The sequence below is a fragment of the Antechinus flavipes genome, chromosome 5 (genome assembly GCF_016432865.1).
Source record: "Antechinus flavipes isolate AdamAnt ecotype Samford, QLD, Australia chromosome 5, AdamAnt_v2, whole genome shotgun sequence".
NCBI classification, from domain to species: Eukaryota; Metazoa; Chordata; class Mammalia; order Dasyuromorphia; family Dasyuridae; genus Antechinus; species Antechinus flavipes.
In genome coordinates this window covers 5201842-5226323 of record NC_067402.1, presented here as the reverse complement: position 1 = coordinate 5226323, position 24482 = coordinate 5201842, and the positions used below count along the sequence as shown (strand labels likewise).

The 24482-nt window shown below is 56.7% G+C and overlaps 1 protein-coding gene across 1 annotated transcript in view; it reads right to left on the bottom strand.

Annotated features, from left to right (window-relative positions):
- The window catches only part of SCIN (scinderin), a 34336-nt gene extending 10873 nt beyond the window's left edge, over window positions 1–23463 (bottom strand). The window contains exons 1-9 of the mRNA XM_052000648.1: window positions 23127–23463; window positions 16533–16687; window positions 15268–15429; window positions 8096–8245; window positions 4616–4708; window positions 3715–3847; window positions 1970–2058; window positions 1148–1351; window positions 360–481 (exon numbers count right to left, since the gene is read on the bottom strand). Of these exons, the coding sequence (XP_051856608.1) occupies window positions 360–481; window positions 1148–1351; window positions 1970–2058; window positions 3715–3847; window positions 4616–4708; window positions 8096–8245; window positions 15268–15429; window positions 16533–16687; window positions 23127–23328 (1310 nt within the window). The 5' untranslated portion in view covers window positions 23329–23463. The remainder of the gene's footprint in view (window positions 1–359; window positions 482–1147; window positions 1352–1969; window positions 2059–3714; window positions 3848–4615; window positions 4709–8095; window positions 8246–15267; window positions 15430–16532; window positions 16688–23126) is intronic.
- Window positions 23464–24482: the final 1019 nt, after the last annotated feature.

The following is a 24482-nucleotide window of genomic DNA, read 5'->3' as shown; positions in this document are numbered from 1 at the left end:
CCCTGGACTTCCAGACCATTAAATACCAGAGGAAGCGAACCACATGGAGACATCCTTTTCGGGCTTGCGATAACAGCCATCAGTTACGCGGCTTTTTAAAGCGTGTGAAGCACTTTTTGAATATTTCATTTGACCCTTATAATAACCCTGGGAGGCAGGGGCCATGATTATTCCAAGTTTACAAATGAGGAAACCGAGGCAAAGAGGAAGTGGCTCGCCCAGGGGCACACAGCAGGATTCAAACTCAGGTCTTCCGGATTCCTTCCTTCCACCGCAGCAGCAGGAGGAGGAGGAGGAAAGCCCACGTGCAAGATGGCTCCCCTCGGGCTCGGGCCAACCAGGGGATGATGGGAACTTACCAGGTGTAGATGATTTGTCCTTTGGGGTAGGTGTACAGTATGATGTAGCAGTCCCCCCCATAGAACTCTCCGTAAGTCTTTGGGTCCACAGGCACCCGGCCGGTGCTCTCCACTCGCCAGATCTGGGGTTGGAGAAAAGATGGGGATGGACCCTTTTGTGCCTGGGGAGCCGAAGGCGAGTCTCGGGGCAGACCCATCCCCAGAGGGACTCCTTCCTTCCAGCAGAGCCCACAGGCCTGGCAGCTCCATGGAGGATTTACAGAACCCCGGTCCGAGTGGCCCTTCTCTCCACCTTGGTCCCAAGGCTTTACGTCCTGCTCACAGATCTAGGTCTAACCAGGAAAGCCTCCCCATGGCCCCGGCCCAGAGTCTTCCTCAGGTCCACCTGTTCACCGCACGTCCGGAGCTGGGCGCAAGGTGACCGGCCTAAGCTGGACACGCTCCAGGGAGCTCACGCTGCCCAGACCCCCAGGTCCGTACCTTATCTGCCCCCTCACCTTCCCGGGAAGGGCCTGGGAGGGACACTAGTAGTTTACGGGCCCCGCCGAGGGATCCAGAGGCCCCGGCAAAACCCCGAGCCAGGCCGGCGCGGCCGGACCGTCCGGATGAAGCCGCCCAGTGGTGCTTTGGGGTCCAAAGGTTCCCTTCACCAAGCACTCGGCCAGGACGAGAAGGCCGCCACCGGCCCAACCTCCCGGAGCGTCGGCTCCATCCCCCCCCGGCGGGTCAGAGGCGTCGGGCCCCCACCCCCGGCCACGGGCGCTCCTGCCTCCCCCAGCAATCCCCACCTCCACGGTCCCAGAGCCGTCGTCCACCATGTGGTGCTGGGCTGCCATCTTGGGACACTCGTGTAACTTCTGGGCATCGAAGGGGACCTGCGGGACCCTGGCCACCCTGTCCGTGTAGACCTTGCCAAACTCGTCCGTCCCTCTCCAGTCGTTGAAGAATTGCTTGAACATCGGGGTCTCGCCTCCCTCTGGGAGAACCTGGATCTGAGGCGGAGGAAGGAGCAAATTATGAGGAGGAAAAGCCCTTTTCCAGCCGCAGAAAGGAGGGGGGGGGCCAGGCTCCGGGTGCTTTAATGGCGGAACAGACTCAATCCAGGGAGCAGTCCGGGTCAGGGGTCTGTGATCCCCGACTCTCCTTTAGGGAAAGCCGAAGGCCGATAGTCAGGAGGGCCGGGGTCCAGCCTCGGGCCGCAGACCCAGGGGGGAGCCAGGCCTGGAGCTCCCGGGGAGCGCGGGTGGGGGGACACACTCAGAGAAGGAAACGCCCTCAGGGGGACGGCCTGATCTTGGCTAATTAGGAGGACCCAGCCCCGAAGGGGGCTCTAGGAGGGAGGGGTCCCAGCCGCCATCACGGGCGCTTCTGGTCCCACCGGGCCAGCCGCTCCCTCACAGACTGACGTTCCCTCTCCCCCTCCCCCATGGACGGGCCCCTCAGAACGGAAGCTCCAGGGGGGCAGGAGCCTGGCTCCGTGTCCCCGGCCCCTAGAGGCGCCTCATCAATACGTCTGGGGCGGGGCGGGCCCAAGGACAAGGGGCAGGGATAAGGGGGCTTCCGGCTGGAGCTTGGCAGCGCGCCCCCTTCCCGACGCCTCTGGCACCTACTTGGGTACTGGGGGGATAATCCATCTGCCTCAGGAAGTCCTCGGCCGTCTTCATGGCCGCCTTTCTCTCCTTGGGGTTGGCGTCTTTGCCTGGAAGGTAACGGACACAAACCCTGAGCCGGGGCCTCTCCCCAGGAGGGGAACACGGAGGGTTCCTCGTCTGGGAGCCCTGCAAGCGGCTGGGAATGATGCAGGGCCTGAGATGGAGGCAAGTGACCATCACCCTGAGGGGAGGGAGGGAGGAGGGTGAGAGGGAGGAGGGAGGGAGGGAGAGAGGGAGGAGGGTGAGAGGCAGGAGGGAGAAAGGGAGGAAGGAGGGAGGGAGGAGGGTGAGAGGGAGGAGGGAGAGAGGGAGGAAGGAGGGAGGGAGGAGGGTGAGAGGGAGGAGGGAGAGAGGGAAGGAGGGTGAGAAGGAGGAGAGAGGGAGGAGGGTGAGAGGGAGGAGAGAGAGAGGGAGGAGGGAGGGAGGAGGGTGAGAGGGAGGAGGGAGGGAGGGAGAGAGGGAAGGAGAGAGAGAGGGAGGAGGGAGGGAGGAGGGTGAGAGGGAGGAGGGAGGGAGGGAGAGAGGGAAGGAGGGAGAGAGGGAGGATGGGAGGGAGGGAGGGAGAAGGGTGAGGGTGAGAGGGAGGGAGGGAGGGAGAAGGGTGAGGGTGAGAGGGAGGAGGGAGGGAGGGAGGGAGGGAGAAGGGTGAGAAGGAGGAGGAGGGAGGGAGGAGGGAGAGAGGAAGGGAGGAGGATGAGCGGGAAGGAGGGTGAGAGGGAGGAGGGTGAGAGGGAGGATGGGAGGGAGGAGGGAGAGAGGGAGGAAGGAGGGAGGGGGGATGGGAGGGAGGAGGGAGAGAGGGAGGAAGGAGGGAGGGAGAAGGGTGAGAGGGAGGGAGGGAGGAGGGAGGGAGGGAGGGAGAAGGGTGAGAGGGAGAAAGGTGAGAGGGAGGAGGGAGGAGGAGGGAGGGAGGGAGGAGGGAGAGAGGAAGGGAGGAGGATGAGCGGGAAGGAGGGTGAGAGGGAGGAGGGTGAGAGGGAGGAAGGAGGGAGGGGGGATGGGAGGGAGGAGGGAGGGAGGGAGGGGGGAAGGGTGAGAAGGAGGAGGGAGGGAGGGAGGGAGAGAGGGAGGAGGGTGAGAGGGAAGGAGGGTGAGAGGGAGGAAGGAGGGAGGGAGAAGGGTGAGGGTGAGAGGGAGGAGGGAAAGAGGGAGGAGGGAAAGAGGGAGGAGGGTGAGAAGGAGGAGGGAGGGAGGAGGGTGAGAAGGAGCGAGGGAGGAGGGAGGAGGGTGAGAGGGAGAAAAGGAAGGGAGAGAGGGAGAAGGAAAGAAGGAATGAGGAAGGAGGGAGAGGAGGGAGAAAAAGAGAGGAAGGGTGGAGGAATGAAAGAAGAAGGAAAAGAGAAGAGGAAAAAGGGGGAAGAGAAGGAAACAAGGGAAGGAGGGCATTGCAAGCAGGGGGCACGGCCCAGGCAAAGACGGGGGGGGGGGAGGCAGTCCCTCAGAGCACCGAGGGCAGTCTGCCTTATGGGAGGTTCAGGGAGTCTGAAGGGGAACAGTGTCCAAGATGCCCAGGAAAGGAGACACGTCACACCTTGGAGGCGGGGGGAGCACTGAGAGTCTGCGAGTGGGCAGTGGCTGGTGGGGGAGTGCGCTGGGCTGGGGGAGCACCCTCGGGGCCACCGGGAGCACCCTCGGGGACACTGGGAGCACCCTCGGGGACACCGGGAGCCTCCCCGAGGCCATCAGTGCCGGGACCCGCCTACCTTTCCACACAAAAATCTGCCGGGCCGCCCCGTGGTCCAGGATGAAGCACTCCTCCGAGAGCAGCATCGACTTGGAGAAGGGGTTTTCCTCGGAGACGATGGACACCCGCATGGCCCCCGAGGCGTCCGAGACCTGGGCCGGGGAGGGGTGTCAGGGGCGTCCCGGGCCCTTCTCTGGACCCGGGCAACGGGAAGCGGGCCCGGCCTGAGGATCGGGAAGGGCCTTCGGGGCAACCCCAGGGGCCACCAACCCCCCATCCACGGGCTGGAGGCGAAGGGGACCCAGAGACCCGGCCTGGAAGGGCCTGAGGCAGGGTCTGAATCCAGGCCTCCCGGGGCCAGAGCTGCTGCAGGGAACGTCCCCCCATTTTATGATCGCTGACCACTCGCCAGCGTAAGGAAACAGGCTCAGAGGCAGGGAGCTTCCCTCGTCCTTATGCCCGTTTTACGGATGCATCGGCTGAGGTTCGTTGAGGGAAACTGGCATCCGGGGCTGGGATTTGGGCTGAGCCCTCCCCGTGCACACGCTGGCTCTGGCTCCCATCCAACCTGCGTCCCAGAGGGCGCAGTGGGAGACGGAGGGGTCTCTGTCTCTCTGTCTCTGTCTCTCTCTCTCTCTCTCTCTCTATGTCTCTGTGTCTCTCTCTCTTCCTCCCCCTCCCTTCCTACCCTGCTGCACGTTCCCGGGGGAGGGAGCGCCCGTCAGGATTGCCGGGAGCCTCGGGGGGCTCAGGCCCGGGGGCGGGGAGAGCCAGAGGGAGCGGCTGGGCCAGGCCGGTTCCTGCCCTTCTCTCAGACCCCCGGCAGAGCTCTCGGGGCGTGTCGAGTGATGCTCGTGCCCGTGCCCAGCCCAGAGCCCGGGGTACTGGAGGGCCCCGGGCAGCCCGGACCCGACACTCACCATGTACAGCCTGGCCATCCTCCTGTTGCTGAAATCAGCCACCACGTCGTCCTCCTCCTCTCCCTTCCTCAGCTCCGGCTTCTTCCCTAAAACCTTGGGGGGGGGGGGGGACAGTGAGGCCGGGCGGGGGTCGGGGGCACCTCCTCCCGGGGCCGGACGCCCCCTCGCCGGGGACCCGGGGGCAGCAGCAGGGGCAGCCTGGGCCTCCTCGGGCCCCATTTATTGCACGGCCCAGGACTGGAAGTAAATTCTAAAAATGGAAGCCCCCCCCCCCCAGACCTGAGAGTGGGGGCGGGAGCTGAATCTGGCCCCTAAAGCGTTCCCTACCCTTCGGAGAGCTAAGGAGGCCCGGAAGCCCCGGGGCAGCCCCTCCCCGGTCCCCTCGGCCCCCCACCCGGAGCCCCCACCCGCAGCAGCGGCCTCCAGCTGACTCCCTGGGAGGTTTGCCAAAGGGTGCGATTTCAAGGCACTTTCCTGAGGGCGATAAAAGACCTTATCAGGGAGTGGAACCGGCCAGGCTGGGCACGCCCACTGACCCCTGGCACCCTGCAGGGCAGCCGCACGTGAGGTTAGCTGGGCGCGCCGGCTCAAACACCTGTCTGTGCCCGAGGTGGGGCCGGGGCACCCAGGGGAGCACCCCCCGCCTGCTGATCCCGCTCCCAACCCGTCCTAACACTCCTCCCTCATCCCCCCCTCCCCCACCTGCCTGGGCCCCGCTCCCAGGATCCCGCTCGGCCCGTTTGGAGAAGGCACCAGAAAAACTCCCCCTCAAAAAGCCTCCTGGGGCGGTGGTGAGGGCCCCCCACGGGCACAATGAATCCAGCGGGCGCCTCCAAGGATGAACCTGGGCCTGGAAAAGCCGGGGCCCGAGCCCGTCCTAGGCCTGCCTGCCCCGTGGGCCGGGGGTCCTGATGGCAGGGACGCGGTGCCCATGTTTGGGGCCCTTGGAGGCGAGGGCAGGGGCGCGGGGCCCGCATGGAGGGATCCCCGCCGGGGGTGGGGACAGGCTCCCGGGACCCACCTCTCGGGGGCAGCCCCGCTGACTCAGAAGCCCCTTCACAAGGACCCGCGCCTCGGCGTGGAGCCTCCCGGGAGGAGAACACCCCTCCCCGGTACCGCCGGCATCCCCCACCTGGGGGTTCTCCCGCCCTCCAGCCGGAACCGCCTCTGCCACTCAGCCTCCCCTGGGACGTTAGCCCCAGGCCCCTCGGAAGAAGGAAACGCTGACACCATCTCAGCCCTCGGCCCTTGTGGAGTGTGGTACAGGGCGAGCATCAGTAACGAACATGGTCATGGGGAGGAAGGCCGAGGCAGAGATGGGGAGGGGGAGGAGAGACGGGGGGAGGGGGCATGGGAGAGGGGCAGCAGGAGAGTAATCAGAGCCCAGGGGGAGACCCCCCCACACATCCCCTGGCTGTCCCATAAGGCGCACGCAGCCAGCAGCCGCTCACGGGCCTTTGCTCACCCCGCGGCTTTGGCCTTGGCCAGGTCACCAGATGACCTCAGGACCAGGTCCTTCCAGTTTGGGAAAGGACGGCCCCCTTCCCTCACTGTGCTCGGCCATCTGGCCAACTGCTTCCTCTTTCTCATTCCCAACAGCACTTTCAGGATGACTTTTTTGGGTCGTTTCTAAAATTATTTCTTTTTCCAGAGAAAATCCCAAGAGAAATCCTCCCTCTCCTCCCCCAGGCAGGAGGCTCGTGGCCAAAGTTTGGTGCCAGGGAGAGGATTTTAAGTTCACAGGGACCGTGACATGTTTCCTTTCCCTTCACTTTCATTATTTGCTTTTCACAGAACAAAAGGAACCATGGACCCGGGGGACGCGTTTTAAATAATTCACATGTTCCCTTTCAAAGGCAATGCTTACGGGGAAGAGGGAGAGCACTGGGCAAGAGCGAAAAGCAGAGGAGGGGGCCAAGAGTGAGCGACAGCTGGCTTCAGAACGTGTCCCAGATGGAGATGCCCATGAGGGGCAAGTCAGGCAAGGGCGAGCGTGAGTGCTCGTTCTCTCTCTCATCCATTCATCTTTTGACTGATCTATTTTCCATCTATCCATCCAGCCATTATTTCTCTCTCATATCAAACCATCCTTCCATCTACATTGATCCATTCATTTATTGATCTCTCTTCTCCATCTTTCCATCTCTTCTTTCCTTTCTTTCTTTCTCTGTCTCATTATCCATTCATCCATTGATCTCTCCTTCCTTCTCTCTCTCCCCCTTCTCCTCTTCATCTTTCTACGTATCTTTCCATCCCTCTGTTGACCTATCTCTCCTTCCATCCATCCCTCTATCCATCTATCCATCCATCATCCATTCATATTATCTATCTACCTCTTCATTGGATTATATGACTATCTATCCATCTATCTGTTTGCCAGTCCATCTGTCCATCCATCCATCCATCCATCCGTCTATCTAACCATCTGTCCATCTCTCTATGTATTCATTACCCCTCTTGGTGATGTCATGGCTGTAAAGATGTGCTGATATTCATGTCCATAACGGATAAAAAATGATAAAAAGCACCGGGCCGAGGGCGGACCCTGGAGTGGCCCTCGGAACAATCCTTCCAAGGCAACATCAGACAGTCGGTCAGTAAATAAACCTTCATGGAGGTTCTTTCTAGCTCTTTCTGGCTCTGGTTCCTCAGGCCCGAGACTACATAATGACATCATGTCATGATGTAAGTGACCCCACAGGGTCCCCAGCCCAGCAGCTCTGTCACAGGAGGAAGCCGCGTGCTTCACATTCACTGGCCACCCCTTTAGTGAGGTTCTAAAATAAAATGAAGGTTTCCTAGGGAACAAAGCAAGCTCGATGGAGTCTCTTGAAGACTCCAGGTCAGTTCTAAAGACCACATAAGAAACTGCCTTGCTACGAACGGCATCAGTCAACGATACCTCCTGAACCAATCAACTGAAATTGGACAAAGACGGGACGAGTCCAGCGACTGGAGGGGCCCAAACGGGGAGCAGCTAGTGACGGGATGCAAAGGCTAAGACATCTCAGGGAGTAATGAGAGACAAGTCTGGGAAGGGGCCGTTGGAGGAGGCTGGGTGGGGTTCAGATGGCCGGCTGGGAGGCCAGGGGAGACCGTTGGGGTTAAGTGACTCGCTCAAGGCCACACAGCTGGGAGGGGTTAAGGGTCCGAGACCACCGGCAGACCAACTGGCAGTCTGGAGACTCCTCCCAATGCTTGGGGCTCGGGGAGGCTCTGGGATGTGGAGCTGGCAGGAGCCATATGGGGAGCATCCATCCCAAGCTCTTGCTTTGTGAAGACAGGAAGGCAGAGAGGAGCCCGCAGGACCCCAGGGGGAGGCTGGAGCCGGGGCTGGCTCTCCACGCAGCTCCCCGCCTCGGCCTCGGTCGGTCAGCCTGGTGGCTGGCCTTGGTCTCTCTGGCTGGACCCCCAGGGCTCTTCCCTCCCCGAGCGGAGCCCCTGCCCTGGGAGCACCATGGAGTCGCATCTCACACCTACCGCCAGGACCTCCGGGGGCTCAAAGCCGTCCTCCACGAAACTCAGCTGGGCCCGTCCTTGCCTCTCGGTGTCCCGAATGTCCATGGCGACTTGGTTGGCCTTCAGGCGCTCGAACTTGTTACAGAAGGAGCCGCACCACTGGTAAATCTCCTAAGGAACCGAGACAGAGACCGTGGTCATGGCCGGAGGCTCGGAAGTTGCCCTGGGGGAGTCTGTCTTCTGCTAAGCACAAAGGACCCCAGCTTCGGGACAACCCCTCCCTCTGCTGTCCCCAGGCTAACGACTGTGTCACTGCTCTAGGGCTGGGGGAGCTCCCAGGAGCCGGCCCGAGCCCCACGTTCTGAGGAAATGTTGGTCCAGCCTGGGGACCGGCCGGTCAGAGGCAGCTCCAACCCGCTCCACAGCCGGAGTCCTGGGGCAGCCAACCCGCGGCCCTCCAGAACGGAGTCAGCACCCTGGACAGCCGCCCGCCCCCTGCCGGGCCCTGGGGCGGAGGGGGCCGTCGCCATGAAGGCAGGGTCACCTTTCCTCGCTAACTCCCCACGTTCTCCCCAGCGCCCACAGTTACTTGGAGCAGGTATTCCCCAAAATGATCGCGCCTGCATTCGAATTCACGGGTGGGGAGAGTGACAGCCGCCGGGCTAATGAGAATGTCCACAAATGGCGACCCGGGCTCCCCATCCTCTGGGTCCTCATTCATTTATTCAGCACCTACCACCCCCAGAGCCCATCCCCGGGTGCAACGGCCCCCCAGGGGAGGGGGGAGAGACTGCGCCCCCAGAGGGGTCAAGTGGGAGGGGTTCTGAGGAGGGGGCGGCATTAACTGGAGGGGGGGGGTCTGGGCAGGGGGCAGTGCTGCGTGTGTGACTGTGAGCGTGTGTGAAAGTGTGTGACTGTGGGGTGCGTGCGTGCGCTAAGCTGCGCTGTGGGGCCACAGCTGCCTCATGGAGCCCAGGGCCGGACCGCAGGACGCAGACTAGTCACACAGCCCGGACACCCCCATCCCCCGCCATTTCCTGCCTCCCGCCGCCCACAGCCTCTCAGCACCCCTCCCCCTCACAGCCGCCCCCAGCTTCTCGGTACCCCTCCCCCTCCTCACAGCCGCCCCCAGCCTCTCGGTACCCCTCCCCCTCCTCACAGCCGCCCCCAGCCTCTCGGTACCCCTCCCCCTCCTCACAGCCGCCCCCAGCCTCTCGGTACCCCTCCCCCTCCTCACAGCCGCCCCCCAGCCTCTCGGTACCCCTCCCCCTCCTCACAGCCGCCCCCAGCCTCTCGGTACCCCTCCCCCTCACAGCCGCCCCCAGCCTCTCGGTACCCCTCCCCCTCCTCACAGCCGCCCCCAGCCTCTCGGTACCCCTCCCCCTCCTCACAGCCGCCCCCAGCCTCTCTGTACCCTTCCCCCTCCTCACAGCCGCCCCCAGCCTCTCTGTACCCCTCCCCCTCCTCACAGCCGCCCCCAGCCTCTCTGTACCCTTCCCCCTCCTCACAGCCGCCCCCAGCCTCTCTGTACCCTTCCCCCTCCTCACAGCCGCCCCCAGCCTCTCTGTACTCCTCCCCCTCCTCACAGCCGCCCCCAGCCTCTCAGCACCCCTCCCCCTCATAGCCGCCCTCAGCCTCTCTGTACCCCTCCCCCTCCTCACAGCCACCCCCAGCCTCTCTGTACCCCTCCCCCTCCTCACAGCCACCCCCAGCCTCTCTGTACTCCTCCCCCTCCTCACAGCCGCCCCCAGCCTCTCAGCACCCCTCCCCCTCACAGCCGCCCCCAGCCTCTCTGTACCCCTTCCCCTCCTCACAGCTGCCCCCAGCCTCTCTGTATCCCTCCCCGTGCAGACCCCGCCCTTCTGAGCTGCAGCAACAACGGTCTCCTGCTCTCCGCTCCCGGGTGGCCCAAGAGTAGGGGGGGGCTGCCCGGGAGGGGCGATCTTTGCCCGCTTTGGCACAGACCTCCCCCCCCCCACGGTCCTGGGGACCCCTCCGGGGAGAGCTTCAGGCCACCTTGAGCGTGGAGCTGGGGAGGGGGGCGATGACCTGCGGTCTCGAGCTTAAAGGATGGATGAACCCCAAGCCCGAACTGCATCTTTTCTGGCTAAAACTCCTTGTGAGAACTTGAGCTTTAGGGCAGCCAGAGCACTGAGCGTCAGGAAGCCATGGATTCAAACCTTCCCTCAGACATTTCCTAGCTGGGTGACCCGAAGCAGATTGCTCCTCAGCCTCGGTTTCCCCATCTGAGCATCTCCCTCCCCAAATCCATGAGAACGAGGCATTGGTACGGCTTTGTTGTACTGACTTGAGGCTTACAAGAAGCTTTTATTATGCACCTGCTGTGTGCCAGTCACTGTGCTAGATCCTGGGGAAGCAGATAAAATGTCCACTTTCTCTTTCCTCATGAAGCTCACACTCTATCGGGAGGGAAGGGGCAATATGTCGGCTCAGCATAGTTTGGGGGTCACGTTAGGAGGCAGAGAAATCATCAGCGTTGCCAGCGGGCAAGCACCAGTCCCAAAGTAGCGTCAGAAGGAGACTGCTGAGAGGTTGAGAAATCAGGGAAGGCTTCATGTAGCCGCCTACGTGGGAGGCCCTCCTGGACTGGACTTAGAGGAAAGGAAGTATCTAGAACTAGAACCTGCCCTATTCCAAGCGCATTTGATATTCATTCTCATTCATTCTCCAAGAGCATTTGATATATTATCTCTCTCTCTCTTTCTTTCTCTCTCTCCCCTCTCACTCTTTCTCTCTCCTCTCTTCTCTCACTCTCTCCTCTCTTCTCTCCTCTCTTTTTCCTTTTTTCCCCTGAGGCAATTGGGGTTAAGTGACTTGCCCAGGGTCACACAGCCAGGAAGTGGTAAGTGTCTGAGGCCAGATTTGAACTGGGTCCTCCTGACTCCAGGGCTGGTGCTCTATCCACTGAGCCCCTCAGCTGCCCCAAGCATTTGATTCTCTAACTGGGGCAGAAAGGCAGCTCCAAGACTGCATCCCTGACCAGGCAGGCCGAACCAGGGGGCCACGAACCCAAACCCACACACATGCATAGTTCAATACACATGGATGCTCTGACTCCTGCAGGGGAAAAGTGTGGAGTGGTAAAAGGAGGGCAGAGAAATGGCAAAGCAAAAGTCCCATGAGCGGTGATTCATTCAGCTTAGGGGGAACCAAGAATTAAAGCTGAGAGCGCCCTCCCCCCACCCAGGGACCCTGGAAATGGATCTGTGGCATTTGACTTCAAGCTCAGTTTTAGTTTTAGTTTTTATTTTTAAACTGTGCGGTCAGAGTGAGTCCGATACCCCAGCGAACCAAGGCCGCACGCAGGACATAAAACAGGAAGTAGAAAGGCCCCATTGGTGGCGGCCCACGGAGAAGGAAGCGGAATCCTGGGGGCTCCGGGGGGCCCATGGGAGGCTGACTCAGCCCAGCCTTCCTCCCTACCTCTTTCCTAAAATGAGCAAACAATCTCTTTGCAGGAAAGGTCAGAACGCCCTTCCTGGCCCCAAGGGCGATGATTTTCCTTAAGGTTCTATTCTGACCTCTTTGTGCTTTGATCTGTGATTTATTGTGGCCCATGGGCTTCCAGAGTGTGATCCAAGTGGGAGTGACAAGTCCTTCAGGTCTCCCCCACCTTCTACCATTGCCTCGGAGAACGGCCCACCTAACTGTTCTGCTCTCCTAGTGACCAAGCCCGCGGCTCTGGAACTTCATAAAGATTTGAGAAGGGAATGGCCAGTGGAAAGTAAGCTAGTCTCATAGGGTGGGTAAAGCACCTACTACGTGGGGTCTGCGCCGGTGCTGGACATAAAAATACAAAGAATGAAACCATCCCTCCTTGCCAGGAACTCACTCCAATGAGGAAGAGAACAAAGACACGGTTAAACATGTCCAGGATGTGCGTGTTAGTGTGTGTGTGTGCATGTAAAGAGCATAAATACTAAATAGTAAAAATCAAGGTTGTTGGTTACTTGTTAGCTGTTCGAGGAGGACTCAAAGAAGGGGATCAAGAAAAGCTTCCTCTAGAACATGGTCCTTGACCTGTGTCTTATTGACATTAGGACAGAACTACTAAAACCTGCATTTTTGTCCTAGAACGATGAATCACTCAGCTGGGAGAGAACACAGTGCTTACTATGTGCTAACCACTGGTGATCATTATCTCATTTGTTCCATGCAGCAGCACTGGGTGGGAGATGCTATCAATATGTCCGTTTTACAGATGGGAAAATGTTGGTCTGGTTCCTCACGCTGACTGAACCTTGCTCTGAGCTCTTCTGAGCAGTAACAGGACCTAAAACACGAGAAACCCTCAAGTCCTCCGTGAGATCTCTGCAGAAAATCAGCGTCTCTATCACAGAAAGAGATCCCCAGTCTTACCTAGCTCTAAAATTCTATTGATTTGGGAAAAAAAAGTAACAAAAAGAAAAACAAAAAGTCGCAAGCATAATTAGAGAGCCACAGGCCTGGAGTCAGACAGAACCTGGGCTTGAATTCTGCTTTCAGCATTCACAGAATTTCTGGATCCTGAATGTCAAAGGACCAGCTCTGCTTAGTGAGAACCGGGACATATGACGGAAAAAAAGCTGGATCCGGCATCAGGAGAAGGCCTGGTATCGGTCCCAACCCTGCCACTGAGAGTTGCCCATCAAGGGGCTCTGAGCACGAGGACCCATAGAAAGCTGTGATAAAGGTGCTGCCCCAACCTCTCCCACACAGACTCGGTGTTTGTCCAGTGAGTGAATGAATGAACGAATAAATAGTGTTAATTGGAAAGCAAACAAATAATCTTGGCCCGATCTTGACCCCAAGACCGAGCCAAAAAAGGAATGTTGCCTTTCAGCCTTTTGGGTGGGGGTGCATGTGGCTGGTTGTGGGCGCTTCTATTTTAGCCCAGTGTTTGCCAGGTGCCCTCCTGCCACTCCTGCGTGGGAACTGGCCTGGTGACAGGGAGATCCTGCCAGGAAAGCTGATGGATTGTGCTGTCACAGCCCCATCGGGGAGCCTGCTTCAGCTCTTTCCTACACTGAGGAGCGATCTACAGAGTTGTGATAATGAAGCCAACAGAGAGATCCTTGCTACAAATTTTGTGGGGGGTTTTTGGGACCCTCATCTTTTAAAAGTCTCTGAACATTACATGCAAAGGATATTTATCTATTTGTCTGTATCAGTCTTACAAAGAACAGCTCTAGAAGGATTCTCAAATGATGGAGGGGAATCCTTGGTTTCCCAACTTGATTTGGGCAAAGCTAAAAAGTCTTTGAGAGAATTCAGGTCACGTGGGGAAATTATTTTGGTTGCAATTCTCTCTGTTCCCCATTCTTGTGCCACCCCATTATACCTTTAAATAAAAGGGGCAACAATTTCAGTTAAAGTCATGTCATGGCTTATATTACCCAGCCTTCTACCTAATTTAATAATCCCTCTATGACCCTCCAAGCTCTAGACATTCAGCTCCAGTTTGAATATTACTGGAGAGGAACAGGGCACTCATCCCTTGTAAGTTCTAGACAATTCTAGTTACTAAGTATGTTTAAAATGGAAACAACACTACTACCCTGGTCATGCTACCTCAGTGGTCTCTTTCTTTTGTAGACATGACTCCAGCTAACCAACCTCTCTAGCCTTTGTCAGTTTGGGGCACTGACTGGACTAGATTGCCAAGAGCTTTTCAAATTCTATGACTTTATGAACAATTAATTATGACAGGGAATTTCAACCCATTGAAAGAGGGCCAAAGTCAATCTGTAACGACCGATAATCACTTGTGCCAATTGATTACTCCATGAACAAGTGGTGAAGCCATGGAGTAATGTGAAATGCAAACAGCTGAGGGCTGGTGGCTGTTCTATAATGTTAATAACAATGGTAACAATAAAGAATGCCAATTAATATGATCAGGGCTTTTAAAGAGCTTTCTGAACACTTTCCCTTTGTCAAGATTACCACTTCCCATTTATAGATGAAAAAACTGAGGCTTAAATAGCGGGAGTGACTTGCTGACCATTCCTCAAGGACTTTGTCAGAGTCCTGATTCAGATCCACATCTCCACATTTCTTCTCCTTCCCTAACAAGGTTGTTGCTATATATATATATATGTATGTATGTATGTATGTGTGTGTGTGTGTATGTATACACACACACACATATATATATACACACACACACACATATATATGTATATATATATATATATATATATATATATATATGTATATGTATATTTTTTGCCCAAGATATTTATGGTTGGATGGTCTTTCTCAGCATTCTCGTTATCTATACCGTTGAATGCTCCAGAAGGACCTTAGCCATCTTGCCCCTTATTGCCAACAGCTAATTCATTGTCTAAGATGGCCAGAGTTAGTGTGTGGAGGACACAAGACCTCAGAGGTGACTGACCCAACAACCCCAATCTACACAGGAGAAATGCAATTTGCCTGAGGGATGGACCACATCCCAAAATGACACCCAGAGCTCATGTTCTAAGTCTAGCATTCTTGGATATAAATGAGGGAATCCCCGACGCCGCTGCTCTGTGTTTAGGCAAATGGTTTCTCCAGAGAACGCTGAGAGGTTAGCCACCTTTGCTCATACAAGGTCTGTTTTCACCCAAACTATGGAAAAAAACTAGTACTGGCTTTTGTGACCTCAATTAATAAAGCAGAGGAAGACATTTCAAAAAGGAAATTATTTCGGAATGTTATTCAATCATGGCCATCTGGCGGGAGCAACCAACTAAATCTTTCTCCTCATTCATTGAGAAGCTTTGAAGTGACAGTTGGCATTCTTTGCTAGTTTTCCCATTCTTCTTCATCCAAAATATATTTATCTCTTTTCACAGAAGCTTTGGAGCTAATTCTCCTATTCTTCTTACCCAAGGTATATTTCCATCTCCTTAGAGAAACTTGGCACAAAGTTAGGTTGAATGGGACCTGATCAGTGCCATATTAATGGAATAATTTCACTACAAACTGATTATATTTTTCCTTTTCTCCTTCGGGATCCATGATTTTGTGAGTGAGGGCCCCCCTAGTCACAATGTAGAACCCATTTACCACTCGGGAAACTTCCCTCGTTGCTGAGTTCCCACATCATTGCTTCATGACCAAACTAATTACAGCCTTCAGACTCAGCCCTTGGGGGCAGAAGTGCAGTATTCTTTTTTCCTACTCCCTCATCATGACAAACTTACCGTTCCAAGGTCAATGACAAAGCAATCTCCCTTGTTGAAGCTGGCCCAGCTGAAGGGGACCTCCGTGGCTCGGACCATCCGGCGGCCCTTGATGTGAAACAGTCTCTTGGCGGACAGGTCGTTTGTAATGGCGTGATTGAATCCAGACGCCACGCCGCCGGCCTGACGGAACAGGAGGGGTGGTCACAGAGCGGAGAAATGAGTCTTCTCCCTCCCCACATGGTACAAGGAACCCAAGAAGTCTCAGAAGAAGCACAGATGCCAGACGAGCACCTTGGAAAAGGGAACGGGCGTTTTCTTGATCGCCTTGCTCCCTGGGGGGGTCTGAGTGGAAGGGTTCTCGGGGCCTCACGTTCGGTGGGCCAGCGGTCCCCAGCTGAGCTCGCTCCACTAGAACACTGGTAGTTACAGCCCATTCACTCCTCCCACAGCAACCAGGGAGCCTCCTCCTCCTGATTCTCAATCGGCATTTCAGAAAGGATCATTTTAGGGATTCTGGGAGTCCCGAGCAAGCTCAGGGTGTTTTAGATTAAGAGCTCACTTGGGGGTGAGGGTGGGGAGAGACTGAGCAAATGGCTTTTGGTCCTGGGTGTTTTCAAGGCTGCCCATCTCTATCAAGCACAGCTGTGGCTCCAGATACCCTCTGATTCAGCCTCTGATAATTCCCGCTTAATTAACAGAAGTGATTCGAACTTGTGCCCAAAGCCTCTTTCCCTGGAGTTCCCCCTTCTTTCAGGGCTTAGTGCTGGCCACTAAGGCCTCTGCCTTGCTAAAGCTACACTGTCTTCATGCAGATGCTGAGCAAGGCAAGGCAGTCTGCTCTAGCCCAGCTGCAGGACCCCAGGGGACCCGGCTCTCTGGGAGCATTTGGCCCGTGTCAGGGAAGCATAATTTCACCTGCTGATACGGTGAGGAACAAAGGGAAGAGAACCTTCCTTCCGCCTCTGCATCAAGAAACCAAGACCCCGACACACTGTGTGAGCCCTTCCTTACTTAGGATGGTGGGAAGGAAGCCCACTGATGCTCTATAATGGCCATGAGATGATGACCCATACAGAGTAAACAAGGGACATTACAAGGGGATGGCATGAGGCCTGGGGCCCAGAGGGTTCAGAAAGCTCCTGGAGGACTGGTTCAGGCCGTGGCTGATTGAAAATGGGAAAACTTTAGCGAACTGGGTGCCATCAGCAAGTTGTCCACTTCTTCTGGCCTTCTGAGACTAAAAGGAGGAGCTGGGAGGCTTTTGTTTTGGGGAGACGGCTCACCTTGTATTTCAGGCCGCCTTTGAAATAGCCAACAAAGTCAGTGGTCTCATAACCCTGCAGTTCTCGGCTCTGCACGGGCTTCCCACCCAGGTAGTCGTCCATCTGCATCGTATAGATGGCGGCCGCTCCGCTCTCATCTTGAGTGCATTCCTTCCCTAAAATAAGAGGCAAAGACACAGCATTGATTCAGGGATCTCCCGGTCTGAGACCATCACTACAGCACTGATTCGATGGGATCTAGTCTGAGACCATCACTACAGCACTGATTCAATGGGATCCGGGTCTGAGACCATCACTACAGCACTGATTCAGTGGGATCTAGTCTGAGACCATCACTACAGCACTGATTCAGTGGGATCTAGTCTGAGACCATCACTACAGCACTGATTCAGTGGGATCTAGTCTGAGACCATCACTACAGCACTGATTCAATGGGATCCGGGTCTGAGACCATCACTACAGCACTGATTCAATGGGATCCGGGTCTGAGACCATCACTACAGCACTGATTCAGTGGGATCTAGTCTGAGACCATCACTACAGCACTGATTCAATGGGATCCGAGTCTGAGACCATCACTACAGCACTGATTCAGTGGGATCTAGTCTGAGACCATCACTACAGCACTGATTCAGTGGGATCTAGTCTGAGACCATCACTACAGCACTGATTCAGTGGGATCTAGTCTGAGACCATCACTACAGCATTGATTCAATGGGATCTAGTCTGAGACCATCACTACAGCACTGATTCAATGGGATCCGGGTCTGAGACCATCACTACAGCACTGATTCAATGGGATCCGGGTCTGAGACCATCACTACAGCACTGATTCAGTGGGATCTAGTCTGAGACCATCACTACAGCACTGATTCAATGGGATCTGAGTCTGAGACCATCACTACAGCACTGATTCAGTGGGATCTAGTCTGAGACCATCACTACAGCACTGATTCACTACAGCACTGATTCGATGGGATCTAGTCTGAGACCATCACTACAGCACTGATTCAGTGGGATCTAGTCTGAGACCGTCACTACAGCATTGATTCAATGGGATCTAAGTCTATCACTACAGCAGTGATTCAGGGAGATCCAGACCTGAGACCATCAATGTGTGGATTCAGGATTTCTGCTAGCTAAAGCAACCTCTTACAGAAATGGGCCAAGAGCCAGGCTTGGTCCTTCCCAAGAGGCCTTCGAATCAGACTCAAGAGTAACACTGAGGGAGAGCTTTGAGATGCTTCCAGGGGTCCTCAAACTTTTTAAATAGGGGCCAGTTCACTGTCCCCGAGACCGTTGGAGGGCCGGACTATAGTAAAAACAAAACCTTTGTTTTGTGGGCCTTTAAATAAAGAAACCTCACAGCCCTGGGTGAGGGGGATAATCAGCCTCAGCTGCCGCATCTGGCCTGGGGCCCTAGTTTGAGGACGCCTGCTTTAGACACTGATGATGGCAGGAGAACAGGCTGTTTGCCCCAGCAGTGCTAGTGATCGGTGAGTTTGTTTTGTTTTATTTTATTTTCAGACAGGGACCAGGACTAAGTCCCCCTTTCCCCCCAAGTTATTGCTCTCCTCCCCTTGGGGGTAATGATTCAAGGGGGGGGGAGCCCTGGTTCACAACGAAACTCTGAAATGCACTGACCAATGTGATCCTGAGAAGGTCACAGCCACCCAACCCCACCCCCAGCTGCCTCAGGCCTCCATTCCGGTATCCGCTCTCTGATGACTTAGATTATACAGCCTCAGATCTCAGGATCTAATCTAGGTCTTCTCTGCACAAAGCTAGGATGGTGCCGGAAGACTCTGAGGGCCATTTATCACTGTGGAAGTGCAGTCCAATGGTTGGGGGCATGGCCATTCACACAACAGCCTCCCACAGGCTCACAGTCAAGAGAACGCTCAGCATTTGACAATCAGGCAATTCATACTTAGGGATGTGGGTAGAGTTAGAAGTTCCTCAGAAGCTCTCCCATCCACCCTCCCATTTGACAGATGAAAAAACTGAGAGCCAGGGATGAGATACTTGCTCAAGAATATGGTCATTAAATGTCAGTGCACATGTATCATTTCCAAGGCATATCTCTGTTCTCCAGACCATCTTATCTCTGCAGAAGCAAAAGAAAAACCAGCCCACATTTCTTTAAAAACATTCATTTGTCTTTTAATCTTTCTGGTCTAATCTGCTTTATTTACAGTGAGTTAGGACTGTGAGTTCTTCTATGGAAGTGATTCAATCTTCCCACACCCTATCCCGTCCCCCCCATTTTACAGATGATAAAACAGGCTCAGAAATTGAGACAGAATTTGAACCCAGGTCCCCTTTCTCCAGTGCTGTTTTGCCATCAAATCTCCAATCATTAATTATTATTCATAATTAATAAATAAAATCATCATTAACTTTCAGTTTCTCTCATCCCTCCTCTGACACTTTGTATAGAAAGATGAAACCCAAATCCCTTCATCCCCACACCATAAAATAAAAGGTGTTTGAAGAGGCAAAGGCAGATCCAGAGGTCTGAGGCCTGCTCCTCCCGTTCTCCGAATTTGGGGTTTTAATCGGCCAATGGGTTAGGCCAGCTCTCGAGCCCACCAGCAGCCCTCCCCCCATGCTCAGACCCAGGTCTGAGTGCTGCTCAATTTGCTCTCACTCCCTTATCATCGCTGCTGAGTCCCAACTCTCCCAAGTTCCCATTTCTGGTCTTGGTGCTTGTTGGGAAGAGGAACTGAAAACTGCCCAGTCGTCTTTGGGGGAGCCGACGCTGAGTTCCGTCCCCTGCCAGCCCTCGATTGATTGACGGGCCCCCAGTGATTCCTGTGTCCTGGAGAGTGATCTCTGCCAAGCACTCAGGGGATCACCTTTTGGTTCCATCCTCAGGTGCCATCGGGGCAGTCCCCAGCAAGCAGAAAGCATTGGATTTGGGATCAGGATTTTCCCTGGGGGAAAATCGCTTAAGCTCTCTGATCCTCAGTTTCTCCATCAGTAAAAGGAACCTATTTACAATTTTTCCCCCAGAATTGCTGCAAATCTCAATAGGGAAAACTGCCCAATCCAGCAGCACTTACTGTTTGCTGGGTCACCAGGAGGAGAGGGCAGACCCTGCCCTGGAAAGCTTTACGCCCAGTGGCAAACAAGCACGTAAATGGCAGCTGCACGCAGGGGGTGGAGTGGGGGGGGGGGGGGAAGGGGGGTTGGGACCCAGCCCCACAAAGAGCTCTTGCAGAAGGTGGTATTTGAGCAGAACCTCAGAAGCAGCCACAGGAGGAGGGAAGGAGGGAGGGCCGGCATTATTGACAAAACAGGGGGAGGGAGGCTCAAAAGGAGGTCTGTGTCCAGGAGAGGCTGTGTTTATCCAGGGTGGCTCCTGGAGCTGCATCTGGTGAGACGCCCTGTGGCTCCATCCAAACCCAACAAACTTCTCAGCTCTAACTGGGGCCCGTTCAGGCGTGGGGGCGCAGAGCTAGCCTGCAAACAGCTGGTTTGCCAGGGGACAGTAATCACAATTGGAACAGCTGGATTTTAAATCTAATTAAGGTTTACAAAATGCTTTAGAAACACGATCTCATCCCATAACTCCGGGAAGTCAGTGCGGTTACCATCCTATTTTACAGATGAAGAAACTGAGACTAGAGCCTCTAGCTAGTGAGTGTCTGAGGCCGGATCTGCCCCCATGCCTCCTGAGTGCAGGAACCATAGAGGAAATGACCTCCACTTTAGAATCTGTGGTGGAGACTGAGCACAGCCAGACGCACCCAAGCTTTGGGGGAATAGATCTCAAAGAAGAAACAGATCCCTCCGGGAAACTGGATTTTCCCCTTTCTTTCAAAGTAAACAGAAGACTTGGCGGCTCTGCTAATTATTTGCTATTGGCTCACAGCAGCTCCCTTTCCTCGGACACGATCATTCTCACCATTTTTCTGGCCCATTCGTCAGAGGCTGGAGCCCCACTCGCTAAGAAGCCCCAACGCTACAGATTTCAACTAATTCTAATAAAAATGTGAAGCAAAGTCAACAGCTGGAGTAAGGGGGGGGGCAGGGACAAAGGGGAATCCCCCAAACTGGGACTGGGCCCTGGATCAGAACAAAGAACGGCCTTGTCTTGCAAATTATTAGAGAAACGGCAGAAAGTGTCAGAATTAGAATCTTAAAAAGTCTTTGGTTCCCACGCAGTTGGATTTAATGGACCCCAGCTTCCCCCCAAGAAATACATCTTCCTGGGAGCAATCCCTGAGAAGGGTCCCCCAGATTCTCTAGCCTCAGACGGGAGACCTCCCCAGGAAGTCCACTCAATCTCCACACTACTGATAATTATTAGGAAATTGTAGCACTCCCTGAGAAGGGTCCCCCGGATTCTCCAGCCCCAGACGGGAGACCTCCCGAGGAAATCCACTCAATCTCCACACCACTAATAATTACTAGGAAATTGCAGCTCTCCCCAGGATAGATGGCTTCCAGATAAGCACAGGGTGGAATCAGCCCTGATACTCGGGGGAAGAACAGGACCCGCCGGCATCTAACTTTCTTTTCCCTAGAGCCATTTCCGCGGGTCCCGGGGCACTTGTGGCCCGACGCATCTACACAGCACTGGGCAAAAGAAGCAGGCCCAGAGCTCTGGAGCAGTCCCAGGAGAACACGCCCAGATCGGCTCCTTCCATGGGACCCGACGCTTCACAAGGCTCCTTAAATAACGCGACTCCGCAGAAGAGCACGCCTGCTTTCCAGCTGAGGAAACCCGAGCCCAGTGAGGTCGGGGGTTCTCTTAGAGTCATCCCATGGAGGGCAGGAGTGGAACCGGACCCAGGTCCTCTCCGCTCCAAATCTTGGGCGGCAGGAGGCCGGAGATGCCGCCGCGGGCTCCCGCAGCCCCAGGGGGAGCTCGGGTGACACTCGGAGCTTTCTTAGCTGGAAGAAAACCAGCCGCACCTTCTAAAGAGCCCGACTTGGGGAGAACGCCCTCAGTCGCGAGGGGGGGGGGGCAGACACAATAGCCCCAGGAAGGACACACAGTCCCGGGAGCACGTCGGGAACACCAGCCACTCTTATTTGGAAGCCAGGTCCCGCCCTCCTGTCCCAGTTCTTGCCTTCACCTGCCGGTCCACTTCCCGGCAGTCAGAATAAAACCCTTTGCTCTCAGGGCCACAGCCGTGTTTTGAGTGCCCCTCCGCCCCCTCCCCCCCCCCCCCCCCCCCCCCCCCCCCCCCCCCCCATTCCCCATACAACGGCTGGCTCCAAAAGTCAGATTAAGACAGCCTGAGACCATTGCAAGGGCGGGGCTGGCCACCGGCCCTCTCCCAGAAGCCTCGGGGTCCGGGAAAGCAGAGAGGTCTTTAACACATCTGGAAATTAGTAAAAGGAAGAAACAGCTTCAGGGCAGACGGAAGGCTGAGCACGAAGGACCGGAGCTCGTGTAGCCCAGTGGTACCCAGCCCCATAGAAAGGCGGTCCGAGGATGCTGCGGGGAGCGCTCACGAAGCTAACGCTGTCTACGTTGTTAACGTTGCTAACATTTCCCAACTCCCAATAATCCATCGATTATTGATGGCCACAGATGTCCGACACTTCTGATCGCATCCCCTCCATTTGACAAATCAGGAAACTGAGGCCAGGTAAGTAACAAGTGTCAGAGTAAGGACTTGACCCTCGGTCCTCCCACACTTTCTAAATGGGCAAGCCACTTAACTTCTGTTGTGTTCCTGGCACATAGTAGGTGCTTGTGAGACCCTTGTCCCTTTCCTTCAGGACCCACAAACCTTGGCGGGGGGGTCTGGGGTCATCCTCAAGAGAAGATGCCTCAGCAGGATCCTCCCATTCCAGGACGGGTTCAAGGGCTGGGGGGGGGGGCAGGGAAGCTCAGTGGGGAGGGCAGGTGAAGGGACTGTTCCAAGATCACCAACTATCACGCAATAAAACCCCAATGCCACCAAGTCTGTACGATTCCAGTGTCTTTCCTTAAACTCAGGCCTTGGCCAGGCCGAGGAGGACGCAGACTAAGGGGGTTAAAGCAGGCGGAGCTCCAAGGCTGGGGAGCCTGGGGAGGTTCAGGGAGCTTCCCTAAGGAGGTGGTCCTGGAGCAGAGCCCTAAGAAAAGCCAGAGGGGACGCTGGGAGTGCCGAGGGAAGGTCGCAGGCTTGGCTGTCAGTCCCGAATAGCCCAGGTCTCCCACTTAACTGACCCTTCGGAGCCTCAGTTTCCTCCTTTGTAGTGGGAGGGGTTGGGTTTCCCTCTGGCACTAAATGATCCTCTGGATCCTGGGCTCATCTTGAGCCCACTGGGAGCCTCAATTCCCTCGGAGCTCCTTGCGGAGCCAGGTCCTCCGCCTCATTTCGCAACGATGCCCGGAGGAGCGGTTGGCGCTCGCCTCTCGGACCCGGACCCCCGCCTCTTCCCCAGCACAATCACGGAGCCGGCCCTCTAGCCGCCGGCACACACCCTTCCCAGACCGCTCTCCGGGGCCCGCAAAGCGAAAGAGGGGGGAAGAGGACCCTCGGGTCTTATGGTCACGAGCTGCCCGCTGCAGCCCCGACCCCCGAAAAACCCGACCCCATCCACCCTCTCCCCCATTTCCTTCCCCACTCCCTCCCCCTCCATCCCTACCGAGCCAGAAGTGCAGGCGGTAGGAGAGGTCCTTGCGGGTCCCTTGGCGAGTGCAGAGCACCAGGTAGGCGTCCCCCACGTAGAAGCTGCCGTACTGCTCGGGGGGCACGGGCACCAGCTCCATCTTCTCGATGCGCCACACCTGCAGGCCCGGCTGGAGGCCGGCCCGGGCGAACTCTTTGTGGTACAGCTGCGGGGCCATGAGTGCGGGCTGGGGGGCCGGGGGCAGAGTGGGAAGGCGGCGCTGGGGCGCGCAGCGGCTCCGGGAGGGCGCGCGGAGGGCCGAGGCCGGGGCTGGGCCGGGGCTGGGCCGGGGCGGTGCTCCCCCACAGAACGGGACAGGAGGCGGAGGACGGGGCTCGGTTGCGAGCTCGAGTCTGCCGGGAGGAGGGCGCAGCCAGGTTTATAGGGCGCCGGGGCCCAGGGGCGGGGCCGCCCCCCTTCTTCACCCTCACCCCGCCGGAGGGGTGGGGCCGAGTCCCTGACCCCCGCCCCTTCGCGCAGAGATGCCCGCCCCCTCACCTAGGGGCAGCTCGCGTTCCGAGGCTCTTGGAGGCGTGTGTGTGTGTGTGTGTGTGTGTGTGTGTGTGTGTGTGTGTGTGTGTGTGTGTGTGTGTGTGTCTGAGAAGCGAAAGGCTGTGATAGCTCTGATAACACACACCCTCTCTCACACATACACACTTTCCCACACACACGCCCCCAGAGAGCTCCTCTCCTGGGAGGTCCCGCCCGGGCTCCAGGTGTGCTCCAACATGAAAACAGGAGCCCGGCCCGAGCGGAGCAGTCCTGACCCGGTTCCCCTTTTCTGCGCAGCCCCCAGCTCCCTTTGGGGTACCGGGAGGGGCGAAGGGGTCAAGGGCGGTGCCCTGGCCGGCTGGCGGCCGCCCCGCTCCGGGTCCTGGAGCCCAGCGCCCGTGGGCGGCGCCAGGCCCCCAGCGGGCACCGAGAGCTGCTTTACGAACACTTGTTGACTGACTGGCTGATGATCCGCGTAATTCTCCTCCTCCCCCCACTTGTCTCGCCGTTTGCCAGGGAGCCCGGCTGGGCGCTGGGGGAAGTTGTTGGGTGGGGGAGGTGGCACAAAGGGGCGGCGCCGGAGGGGGCACTGAGCAAGGGAGCTCGGAGGCGGGGGGGGGGGGCTCCCACGCAAGAAGGCCGGCTTGCCTGCCGGTAAAGCCCCCGCCCCCGGTTAATCCGGGCTGGGCGCCTAGTCTCGAGCGTCGCCCTGATGACCTTGCTTGGGCTCGGGGAGATCCGGAGGGGACCGGAGCGAGCCGGATCCCGGAATAAGAGCCCAGATCGAACCCTCCTCTGGCCCTTTCTAGCCGGGTGATCCTGGGACTGTCCTCTCGGAGC